The sequence below is a fragment of the Hyperoodon ampullatus genome, assembly GCF_949752795.1.
Source record: "Hyperoodon ampullatus genome assembly, chromosome: 14".
NCBI classification, from domain to species: domain Eukaryota; kingdom Metazoa; phylum Chordata; class Mammalia; order Artiodactyla; family Ziphiidae; genus Hyperoodon; species Hyperoodon ampullatus.
In genome coordinates this window covers 58,619,156-58,631,897 of record NC_136927.1, presented here as the reverse complement: position 1 = coordinate 58,631,897, position 12,742 = coordinate 58,619,156, and the positions used below count along the sequence as shown (strand labels likewise).

The 12,742-nt window shown below is 45.5% G+C and overlaps 1 protein-coding gene across 1 annotated transcript in view; it reads left to right on the top strand.

Moving 5' to 3' along the window:
- PANK2 (pantothenate kinase 2) overlaps positions 1 to 4,558 on the top strand; it is a gene marked incomplete at its 5' end in the record, with an annotated part of 28,324 nt that extends 23,766 nt beyond the window's left edge. The window contains 2 exon segments of the mRNA XM_079719069.1: positions 524 to 649; positions 4,313 to 4,558. Of these exon segments, the coding sequence (XP_079575195.1) occupies positions 524 to 649; positions 4,313 to 4,363 (177 nt within the window). The 3' untranslated portion in view covers positions 4,364 to 4,558.
- Positions 4,559 to 12,742: the final 8,184 nt, after the last annotated feature.

Sequence of the window (12,742 nt, the reverse complement as noted above, 5' to 3'; positions counted from 1 at the left end):
AAAATTTATTTAAAATTTATTTTTTATTTTTTGTTTTTATTATGGTACGCAGGCCTCTCACTATTGCGGCCTCTCCCGTTGCGGAGCACAGGCTCCGGACGCGCAGGTTCAGCATCCATGGCTCATGGGCCTAGCCGCTCTGTGGCATGTGGTATCCTCCCGGACCGGGGCACGAACCCGTGTCCCCTGCATCGGCAGGTGGACTCTCAACCACTGCGCCACCAGGGAAGCCCTAAAACTTTTTATTTAATTGTAGTTATTGTTTGTCATATTTAATTTAAATGCTTTTCCTAATCTGTATTCTCCTGTGACATTTTCTGGCATACTTTGAAGTAGGTTTAGAGTTGTCTGGGGATCAAATTTAAGCAGCCCTGGATCAACTGGATTACATGTAAATACTTTTTTTTGATCAGCAGTCAACTTGCTACTAAAAACTATGTACATGGTACTCTCTTTGGGGTAGCTTTTATGAGAGAACAGAAATTAAGATGAAAACTAATTGCCTTTTTTTTGATGTGCTCAGAACATTAACCAGGTGGTATTTGTTGGAAATTTCTTGAGAATTAATACGATCGCCATGCGGCTTTTGGCATATGCTTTGGATTATTGGTCCAAGGGACAGTTGAAAGCACTTTTTTCGGAACACGAGGTAAGCAGACTTACTTCCTGTGACACGTTACCTTCATAAAGGGCATGCAGTTCATGCTGCGCTGGAATTTGAAGCAGTACTTATTTGTTTCTGTACTTGTATAATATGGGTTAACTTTGGTCATGTTCAAAAGCTGTTTCTTACCTGATTTAATGTAAGGTAGATATTTGGTTAATTTAATTTTGAGCTTCAGCAGTTTTAAAGAAGAAAGTCTTGATGAACAGCCAGCTATATTACGATGCCATATTCTTTTCTGAACCATCCTTTATATTTTCCCCATTGCAGTTTGCACTTACTTTGTAAATGCACTTACTCTGAGTTCTTTTTTCATTTTTTTGATGTCAGTTTTTATGTATTGATACAGTTCATGTGCCAGTTTGCCAGTTATTTAAGATGTATGTTCTAAAAACAACTAGATCAGTAAAAAGCATTCCAGGATTAGAGCCACACTATCATAAGAACTTAACACATAGACAGGCTATGTGGAAAAGAATAACTGAATTGCTCAACCTGATAATCCTATTTTGGAAAGTGCCTTTCTGTTTTTCAGTATGAGGAACAGAACCAGAGCTATGGAAGGGACTTTCTCTTTCCTCCCCTTGGTTGTGGGGCAGTTGGACTCTTTAAAGTGTTAAAGTGGATTGTAGATAGTGTTATCATGAACATTTTTCAGAACTGTATTTGCATATTTACTTTAGCAGTGTTTCTGTGAATTGACAGAAATCAAAGTAGGATTTGAAGTAATATGAAGAGGTTGTTTTTTCTTTTAAGGTTGCTTTAAGTTTTACGTTTTAAGTTGCTTAAGTTCATAGTTAAAACCCAAAGTGTGTAATTCCCCATATCAAAAAGCTTAAAGTTTAAGTTATCTAACTTACTTTTTACCTCTAATCTTATTATATTAGTAAATCGGTACTGAATTATCAGTTTCTTATACCTTTTATATGCATCTTGCTTTTTGTGATCTTTGACCTGTTTTATTTTGCTTAATATTAGAATAAAAATAAATCCTGTTTAATGTTGTATCTTAGTATAACTTGCCTCCTGCTGAGTTTCTACCTCTTTTGAACCTTTTTCAAGGCAGAATGTGGAGATTTCTTAGGTTAACTTTTTTTTTTTAACTTACGTCTTCATATCATAATAATTACGACATGAACCCTTTATGAAGTTTTGTTTTTCCCATTTTGACTTCCTCTCTGGTTAGCCTGTTGGCTCTGTTTGTCTCTGTGTTTTCCATTTACATTCGTGCCTCTGGCTCTAATGTCGATCTCTGTACTTCTGGAACTCTGATTATTTTAGGTTCTCTGAGTCATGAAATATTCTCCTGTCTGCACACTGAAGTCAGTGTGTCTACTGTTGTGAAAGCTTTGTATAGATTATTCTCAAGCCTTTCTCTTTCATTGTTTACTGTTCTCATCTTATACTTCTTGGCTTGTAACAACCTCTGTCTTTTACTAGATAGTAGATTTTGGGTCCTCAGTGGAACTCACTATAATGGTTAACTTTATCCCTTCTTTTGTTGTAAAATAAAGCACAGATACAGAAAACCACTTTATATGTAGAGCTAACTGTTACAAAGTGAACACCCTTGGGACTTCCCTGGCGGTCCAGCTGTTAAAGCTCTGTGCTTCCACTGCAGGGGGCGCAGGTTCCATCCCTGGTCAGGGAACTAAGTTCCTGCGTGCTGTGGCCAAAAAATTAAAATAAATAAATAAATAAATAAATAAAGTGAACACCCTTGGATTCTATCCTCTGGCTGTAATTGTGGGTTTCTGAGTGTGGCTGAGTCTTGCTCAGTTGTGTCCCTTCTACAGTTTCTGACTTTCTCTCATAGTACATTCATGTGGCTGCTTATTTATTTATTTTTTATTATTTTTAATATTTATTTATTTATTTGGCTGTGTCAGGTCTTAGTTGTGGCAAACGGGATCTTCGTTGTGGTATCTTTCTTTTCGATTTGCGGGCTGTTTGTTGCAGTGTGCAGGCTTTTCTAGTTGAGGTGTGCAGGCGAGTTCATGGGCTCTGTAGTTGTGGCGCACGGGCTTAGTTGCCCTGCGGCATGTGGGATCTTAGTTCCCTGACCAGGGATTGAACCCGTGTACCCTGTATCGGAAGGCAGATGCTTAACCACTGGACCACTGGGGAGGTCCCTGTGGCTGCTTATTTTTAAAGCCAAAAAAGAGTGAAAGGGCAGGCCTCTCTGTTGTGTGGCCGCATGTTCTTTGGAGAAGCTTTTCTTGGAAAATAGACTAAACCTTAGTTATTTATATTTCAGAGACTTCTCATATGTTCTTTTAAAAAAATTTTATTTATTTATTTATTTATTTATGGCTGTGTTGGGTCTTCGTTACAGTGCGTGGGCTTCTTATTTTGGTGGCTTCTCTTGTTGTGGAGCACGGGCTCTAGAGTGCAGGCTCAGTAGTTGTGGCGCACGGTCTTAGTTGCTCCGCGGCACGTGGGATCTTCCGGACCAGGGCTCGAACCCGTGTCTCCTGCATTAGCAGGTGGATTCTTAACCACTGTGCCACCAGGGAATTCCCTCATGTGTTCTTCTAATCCATAGCAGGTCTTCCAGGATCTTCCCATATTCCTTTTTCAGTCACTTCTCTCTTTCTTACAGTACTTTACTGTCTGATTGCATCCTTTGGAGACCTTGGTGGATTCTGTATCATTGTACGATTATTCTCTGATTCCTGCTGATTTCTGCCAGTATGGGTTTTGCCTCATTTTCTTTTATATTTAATCCTTGTTTAGGTTTCGTGTTTGGGTTGTCATGTCTTGGTTGTATTTGGCCTTGATTGCTTACTTCAGGAGATGGTCCTGTAATGTCTTCCTTCAGCTGCTGCTGCTCTGTCTCATGCCTCTGCCTTCCCCTCAGTTGCTTCTGTTCTTCAGATGTTGCTCCTCTGTCCTCACCCTTCTCTACATGTTGCCTGAAGGTTCTGTTGTCCACTTCTCTGCTGCTCACCTCTGCCAGTACTGCTCTGACTGCTGCCCCGCTCCAAATCCAGACATCCAGTGACTTTCTGGGTGTGGCTGCTTGGCTGCCTGGGGCACCTCAGCTTTGCACATCCTGTATGGAACCCCCTTCCTTGCTCTCCACATCTCTTGCTCCTGTGTCCTTGTTCTCTCAGGGGTGGTGTGACTGGATGTGTGGGAGGGACATCAACATCTCTGCCACCCTCATCCCCTTCTTCAGGCGAGTCTTGAACGCATCCCACCCCCTTCTTTCCACCCTCAGCCCAGCTAGCCCTCGCCCTCTGTGACCTGTCCCCGCTTCTCCTTCATAGCACTTCATGTCTCATATTCCCTTCATTCCAGAGTTGTCTGGAAATGCTGCAGGCCCCTGTTGCTTCTCACCACCTCATTCCGCAGGAGACGGCCCAGGTACCGTCCTTTACCAGGGGTAACTGGGCTGCTCTGGGCCTCATAACTTGTGGAGCCCCAATTGTGGGCTCTGGTCTGATGTGCCAGAGTGTCCTTACCCCCTGCCTGGGAGCTCTGCAGAGGAGCTCTGCTCCCAGGCTGGCCTTGGGCTCAGCAAAATGTGAGTCAGGAAATGGGTGTCAGGAATTAAGGCTGTGTTGGCTTTAATGCTAGTAATCATATTTATGGTAATTTAAATAAGTCAAAGGAGAATTGCTCTTATTTTTTTTTCTTTTTCAGGGTTATTTTGGAGCTGTTGGAGCACTTCTTGAGCTATTGAAGATCCCCTGATTGTTACCTGGGGAGGGGTTCCTGGAACCTTCCACAATGGGATTTGTGGACTTGTTTTTTTAAGAGACTTACTCAGTTTATGATTGTGTACTACCTGCATCAAAGCGAGAAAGGACAAATGTATTTTTCTAAGTCATCAAGATATCTTAATAACCAGTAAGGAAAGTTATATATTAAAAAAAAAAGTGGACCATGTCCGTGTCGGTGAGAATTCTCTGTATTTAAGTTGCTCTTCAGTATAGCTTTGTTCAACTTGCTGTGTATTTTTGAAATTCAGCATCACTTTGTGGAGCCACTTCAGGGGAGGGGAGGAGAGCTGTTCTGTGTTCAGCGGGCTGTGGTTTTGTGCCCTGTTGAACTAGCTAAATGTAAGGCAAGCTATTGATACTATGTATTATAATCCAATCAATTTTATCAGTGTGGCCTTGGAGATCATCTTCTGTGCATTAACTCTGGTGTGCATTTAGCTTGTGTGAACGTATTGAAAAACATGTTTCAAGGTTCTACAGACTTATTGGGCAAGTTAATTCTGTGCCTGTAACTTTAACAGTTAAGCAACTTTTGGAAGGGCAGTTCCAGCTTGTTTACACTGTAGATCCTGGGAAGGTCTGTTTGGAGGGAAAGGACTTCTCCCCTGGGCAGAATTCCTTGGGTAGTGGAGGGATAATTGATGTGATGGAAGTGAGTAAGCTAGTAGAAAAAGCACATCTGGAAGACTAAAAGCAGACAAAGAGGGCTGCCAGTATCGACAGCTTTTCAAGGAGTGGTGGGGGGGATCTGGTTATTTCAGGCTGGTAGAGAGGGAGGAATTGAGGTGTCCATTGATCAGCTCATGGAGAGCAGGGCGGGGCTCTCCCGCCTTCTGCTCCCTGCCTTGTGCTTGCTGGAAACTGCCTGGGAGGCTGGCTCAGTTGGATCTAGTGGAGGGGCTGCGCGTGGGAGGCTCAAAAGGCTGCTTGAGGAGAGACAGGTTTCTAGATGGAGTCTTGGTAGAGGTTGGCTTCTTCCTCTGGACCGAGGAATGGAGCCAGCGTGAGCCCGTTTGCTGCCCATGGAGACCCAGGTTGACCTCTGAGGCCTTGTGGGGTCCCGCCTGCTCTCCCCGCAGTTACTGTGCTCACGAGGCTGTGCCATTGCTTTTTGTGGGTCGTGTCATGCAGCCCTTGTCATCTCCACAACTTAACAGAGGAGGAAACCTGCCCAAAGTCACACAGCTAGAATCCGGCAGAGCCCCCTTTCCTCTTGTGCCTTGAAGTCGCCTTCTACCTCCATGGATTCACCACTTCCTGCTCTTGAGAAACTGCCTCTGTGACTTCTCTTTGTGCTTTGTGCTCAGCCCATCCTTTTTACTCCAGTGAATCTCAGTTGCTAAATCTAATGGACATTTCATGTTATCATTTTCCTCAGTTCTAACACTGCAGACCCCTCCTGCTTTTCCTTCTATCTCCTAGGCCACTTTATCTCTGCCACTTTATTCTCCACTGAAGATAATTAGATATTGCTAGCCCTCAGGCTCAATCCTTGATCTCCTTAAGCAGTCATCAGCACTCACCTTGGCTCTGAGGTAGCATGTCTGGCCCAGCCCTTGCCTCTGAGCTCCAGTCCCAAGGCATTGACTGCCTTCTCTTCCCTCTTCCCCCTTCCCCTTTCCCCCTTCCCTTCTCTTCTGTATCTCCAAGGCCATCTTTACACAGAAATATCTCCATCTCTCCCCTGAAGCTCCGCCAGCATCCTCTCCCAGTTTCCTGCCACTTCACTACCTCCAGTTTGTGAGATGCATGTAAACTCAGTCTTTCGTCACCACAGCTACCACCCTGGTCTAAGCCACTGCCCTGTCTCATCTCAGCAGTTATCCCTTCCAGTCAGCCCTCCAAATACTAGCCTGAGGGTCCCATCCCACACTCCCCTGTTAGAGGCAGTGGGGGTGGTAGTGGCTGTGGTCATGGTCCAGGTATGAAAGGAAGGTGGTCAAACCAAGATGGGAACAGTGGATGGTCAGGTAGAGATGCTTTAGAGGGTTGAGTTTAGAGATGTGGAGATTGGAAGTGGGGGAAGGAGGTTCTGTGAGGGCACCTAGGCTTGCCGGGGAGACTTGGTTTTGGGCTGCCTGATTTTTGATGCCAAATAGGTAGCTGGATATTTAGGTCACAGACCTGAGAATGATGTGCGTGTAGGTGGGTAAAATGTAGGTGGGAATTTAGTGAATCCCAAGGTAGAGTGAGAGTAACAAGAGATGTGCAGAGAAGGAAGAGGCTGCAAAGAACACTGAAGAGTGGTCAGAGGGGACTAGCGCAGGGGACCTGTTGCTCAGGAGACTTGAGGGGAGAGGAGCTCTCCAGGCACCTGCATTAAGAGGAGGTTTCAGAGGTGGCACAGATTTGGTTGCAGGGCCATGGATGGCCTTGAGGGGGAGCAGTTTCCCTGAAGCTATGGGGCCAAAGCTGAGCTGCAGAGTGCTAGTGAGGGTTGGTGAGTAGAAACAGTAGCTGCCACAGGATGGCTTTGGACCAGGAGATGTTTTTTTCTTCTCCCAACAGAATAGTTGGTATTTCCAGACCTGGGATATAGCTAGAGGGGTGAGGTGTGGGCCAGTTCCACCACTGCAACCCTTCTGAGCACTGGTGTCCACATTTGGGAGACTGCTTGACTGTGTCCAGCCACACCTGTGGTGCTGAGGCCAGGGTGGCAGGGGGGCCCTGGCCTCTCTGCCTTCTCCTTTGCTGTGGCCTGGTGCGCCACTCATCACCCCTGACTAGCACCCCACACCATGGGAAGAGATAAGCCAGGCTCCTCTGTCACAATCACCTGTTGCTGTTGACCAATTCTGTTTGTTCAGAACCACCCTTCAGCTCTTGGTACATGGGCTTAAGTGGGATGTGGGTGACCAAGGGTGCGTACATGCTCAGCACAAAGTATTTTTAAAATCTTCTTTTTATTTACATTTAAGTCAATTACATGCATGTCTTATTTTTTAAACAAGAGTATTAGCAAAATGCATTAAAATTTTAAAATAGCAATTAAATATACAAAAATATATAGCTTACAAAAAACTGCGAATGTTTAAAAATATTCTGCTGCATAATTCTTAGTGTACAAACATGTCTATGAAACCTGAGGTTCAGCATTTCATAAACCTTTTTTTGAGGGAGTTATACGATATCTAGTGAATAAACCCCAATGGGCTTAAAACTATAGGACTAATATCCACTCCTCCTGGCAAAGATCTGTCAAGAGACCCAGAGATGACAGTTCAGGAACACTCTCTTGGAAGACTGAGCTGTCACCAGGAAGGACTTCCTAACACTAGCCCCATCTGCCTCTCCTGCTCTAGCGGGGGGGCCTGGGAGGGAAGGGGTGGATGGAGGGATGGTGTGCACCTGGCCCGAGACACAGGTCCGCCAGCCTTGTACTGGCCCAGGGAGCTGAGAGGGGCTTCATGGAAGAATAGACAAGTCCCTTGACACTGGTGGGGCCCACAGTGTGGTTACATGTCCCTGGAGCAGGGAGGCCCTGACACTATAGCCACAGAAGTGAGCACTGGGTCGGTAAGCCAAGTGTGCTGATGCTTGGTCTAAAAGTGGAATAAAACTCTGCATCTTGCAACAACAATTTAGGCTCTGAAGCTGAACTGGAATAATAACATTTACTGAACAAGCCCCTCTGTTTTCCTCATGTTCCCAATCAAATGGAAGCACATTCCATGGCACGTGGAAGCCTTCGTTAATCTACTAAAGGAACATGACCCAGCATTCTCCAGTTATCAACTGCAAATTTCACCAGAATTTAGACACTTTCATCTCCTTTACTCAAATTCCTAAATGCTAATGGTGAAAGACAAGAGGTTCATCAAATGACAGAAGAGTGGAATTTCACATACAGTTCCTTTGCAAGTTTCAGGTCAGGGGCCCAAGTTGCACTTTTAATCTAGGGAATCCCTGGGCTGCTGTTCCGTGTGGCAGGATACCAGGGAGGTGGGTGAGGAATGAGAGGCACAAGTCCATGCCCCTCCCCGCAAGGCTGCCTGGAGGAAGCAGCTTTAACCTGGATCTCCTGCAGGGGCAAGAATGAACTTAATTTTTTTTGTTTTTTAAAGAAAATGTTGGTGGGATAATTTCTGTTGAAAAAATGGGCGAGGAGAAACTCTGTGGGAACATTTTCTTTTTAGTGTGTTCACGAAGTGTGGGAAGGGGGGCTTCCCTGGTGGCACAGTGGTTGAGGGTCCGCCTGCCGATGCAGAGGACACGGGTTCGTGCCCCGGTCCGGGAAGATCCCACATGCCGCGGAGCGGCTGGGCCCGTGAGCCATGGCCGCTGAGCCTGCGCGTCCGGAGCCTGTGCTCCGCAACGGGAGAGGCCACAGCAGTGAGAGGCCCGCGTACCACAAAAAAAAAAAGGGAAGGGAAAGGGAGTAGGTTCATGAACTTGAACGTTCGGCCATATCTGCTGTTAATACTGAGGCAGCTGACCACCTATTTGCTTAGCAACATCTGAGACATCTGCCCCACAAAACAAGGATGCCTCAGCCTTCAGTTACTGCTGCTTCTCAAACTCCTGCCTCAAAAACATGGGCTTGCCTAAGAAACCATGACAGTTGTAACCAGACGTCACTGCTGGGCTCTTGGTCCTCACTTGAAACTGGATTGGGAGGCTGAGGTGCAGCTGCAGCCTGTCCAGGCTCCTGCAGAAGCTGCTGCACTGTGCTGTTGCTTTTGGCTGTGGAGCCTGCTCTTGAGTGTCCTGCAACAGACTCAGAAAGATAGGCTGGAAACTGGTTGTGCTGTCTTGTTATTTGGGCATCAGTGGTTAGGGTCAGGGAGGGATTGTAGTTTGATTGGGATAGCAAACTAGAATTTCATCATGCTGCAATCAGTGGAAAATATGCCTTATTCAAAAGGAATGTGATTATAGAAATATCCCCCAATTCTGGGCTCACCTTTACAGATATTCTGACTTCTGGGATGGTTCTTCCCACATGACTAGGAATGTTCCTTGAATATACTTGTCTGGTATTACACAAGTAAAAAAGAAAAAAAATTACACACATACACACAGTTGATTCTTGAACAATATAGGTTTGAACTGAGCAGGTCTACTTACACGTGGATTTTTTTCAGTGAATACATTCTACACGATCCAAAGTTGGATGAATCCTTGGATGCCGAACCACGGATATGGAGGGCTGACTGTAAAGTTATGCGCAGGCTGTACAGGGGGTCAGCGCCCCTGACCTGTGTTGTTCAAGGGACAACTGTGTGTGTGTGTCTGTGTGTATATATATATATACACACACATACCCACACCCCATGAACATGTACATACATGTGTGCATACTTGTACATGCATAAATAATCTCTGGAAAAATCCACAAGGAACTAATAGTGGGTGCTCAAGGGGTGAGGAACTTGGCTTGCTTGGAGGTCAGGGATGCAAGGAAGACTTAACTGTTTATGATTTGTGAACCACTTGAAGGGATTACCTATTCAAAAAATTAAGGAATATTCAGCACTGAGCAACCATGTTGGGGAGCACCATGGGCAAAGGTAAATGGAAGTGACTAAGGAAGATAAAGAGGGGAAAGGGAAGGGAGCCAGGTGAACTGGGACCCAGGGGAGAGCCCCTACATCTCAGGAGGCTCTCTGCTGAGGTTGTTTCTTCAGGGACAACAGAGGAGCCCCATGTGGCCAGTTGACTAGTGTCAACTAGTAGCACCAGCCCCCATGACTCTAGGCCTGCCTGCTGGGCTCCAGACATGGTGGCCAATTCCCCACAAAAGCTGGTGGGGACACCCTTCCTACAATCCCTGGGTGGGCGGATAAGGAAACAGGCTTTGGGAGGCTAACTTGCAGGAAGGCACGTGGCTAGTGAGTGGCAAGGGGGTGATTCAAATCAAGCTGAGCACCTTTTCTCTACAGAGCTCTGGGGATGCCTCCCTGTGTGCATTTCATAATTCCCAGAAAACCTCTCAGAAAAAGTTACTACAGTCATTCAGGGCAGCTTAGCAGAATGGGACCAGGCCATGAAGATGATAGGCTTTGGAGTGGGTAATGTGGAAAGGAACAGGGCGTGAGGTCATTCGTTTGATGGATTTGAGGGGCTAGGCACTGGGAAAGGATCTTTGTCAAGACTTGTCAAGAACAGTGTGTTTGGCAATGGTGTGAGGTCCCCTGTATCCCTCAGCCCAGACTTCCCCATGGGCCACCTGCTCCCATCTGGCCATTACTGTCTTGTCCTGTTCCTTGGCTAGGGCCTTAACTACTAGGGATAGGCCTAACCAAATCACTGTGGCAAAGAAAAGCAGCAGATGACAACTAGCATGTTAGGCCTACTCAACCAGGAATCAAGTCAGGCTGGTTTTGTTCCCTGTTCCTAAAGCCAGCTGAATTCAGCTGTACCCCTAGTAACAACTAGATAATGATTCACCCACCCATGGAGTCCAGTTGAGTCTGAGTTTTGCTCCACTAACCCACAGCACGCAACACCCAATCTCTGAGTCGCTTAAGACACATTAAGATGAAGTTAAAAAATCACATTACCTGCCAGTGGCCCAAAAGCAGACCAGAGTCCTCACATGTCTACAGATTAACAAAAGGTCAACAACTCATGGAGATAGATTTGGACAGGGCAGCCTCACTGGTCTCACTGTGAGGTGTGAGCTTGATCAAAGAGTATTAAGGGATCCTTGTTCTTTAAAAATGATTGTTTTTGAATGGAGATTTGACCTTGTCCTTCACATAAAACTGTGATTTTAATCAGAATTAAAGGAAGACGTAAATTAAACCCTGGCCGTTCTCAGTTACAGCAGTGCAGCACAGGGACATTCTGGAGGAGGACCCAGATGTGGGGAGCAAACACATTCACGTTGTGTTGCTAAGAAGAATAACTACTGCAGGTGACACTGGCCATGCTGCAATAGAAGGACACCAAGCCAAGAAAGGGAAGATGACTACAAGCAGAGCAAACACTCTTAACCCCTCCAGTGTCAAGCCCCACCTTCGAAGAGCTGGGTTTGTAAAAGCCCTGCACATTCACAAGTGTTGAGGTCATGGTGTAAAGCAGACCCATGATGGTGCCTAGGGAGCACACAGCACTCTCAAGCTTTCCTCTAATGGATGGGCTTTGAATGTCTGGTCCAACTGGCCTTTAGCTGTGACACTGAGATGAATTAATTTGCCTCCTTACAAGTAGAGGGACTTCGTGAGGCTGTCTCCTTGGTACTGATGCACTGAAAGGCTATAATCCTACAAAAGCTGTGAGATGAAATAATTTGCAGTATAGAACACAAGAATTCCTCCTTTGAAGGGAAAAGTTCTATTTCCTATTGGAACCCCATAACTAAGAGGTGACATTTGTCCCAAAGCCATTATGTGAAAATGGTGTTGGCTATGAATGAGGCTAGTCCAAAGTAAGCCTACTTGTGACATTGGTCACTGAAAACATTTCACTATCAACTGGGTGCTCTGCAGCATTCAACTCTGTTGTGCTACAAAATAGAGAATGCAGAAACGGAGGGTGAAAGTAGGTGTACAAATAGTTCTTTTCATGGGTGCCAGACAGACTAAGGCTTTCATATAAAAATATTCCACACTTCCCTTGCCCTGTTTAAAGAAGCAGTCCAGTTAGCATACCATGAATAGGTCACACATAGGGTACAGCCAACTCCGACCAACTGGATTTGTAATTTCCCAAACTGGATTCTGCCCAGAACTTTTCTAGGCTAATGGGAATTTTCCTCCTCATCTGATCCCAGCCACCTGAGCCAAGGACAGGTTCCCTCGCCCATTCTAAGATGGTAGAGGCTGGATTCCAAGAAAATTCCTGGAGATATGCCATGAACAGAGTAGCAAAGTTTCCTCCACTCTCTCCGTATCATGCAGGCTGTATTTCCAATGAGAAACTGCCCCCACTCATACTTGCGGGATGGAGCAGAGAGGCAAAGCTGTTGATGAGGAGTCCCACCCCTGTGATGGAGGGAGGTGGAGAGCAGGGCTGTGGAAGAGCACTTTCTCTGTGACCCAATGCTGTTTCACATAGCTAACTTATAAAATAGTCATGAATCCTGCTGTACTCTGAGTCATTTCTAGAAAAGTTGGACAGAAAGAGCCAAAAAGCAGCATGCATTTCTCCCCTATAAAGACACTTTGAATTAGTTATCCAAGTCCAAATACTGAAGCACACACCAATGGTGAATAGCCTTGCAGGAGCTTCCTGAAACTAGTCACAATTTCTAGCATTTCCCTGGCTTCAGAATTACATAGGGATCTTATTTGGGATACTTTAAGTTGTTAAGTCAACGATGGGCATTTTCTTTTGAGTAGAAAGAGAGGGCAAGAGAGGGAAGAGAACAGAGAAGGATGGGGAGAAGCAAGGGGGTTAGCATCCT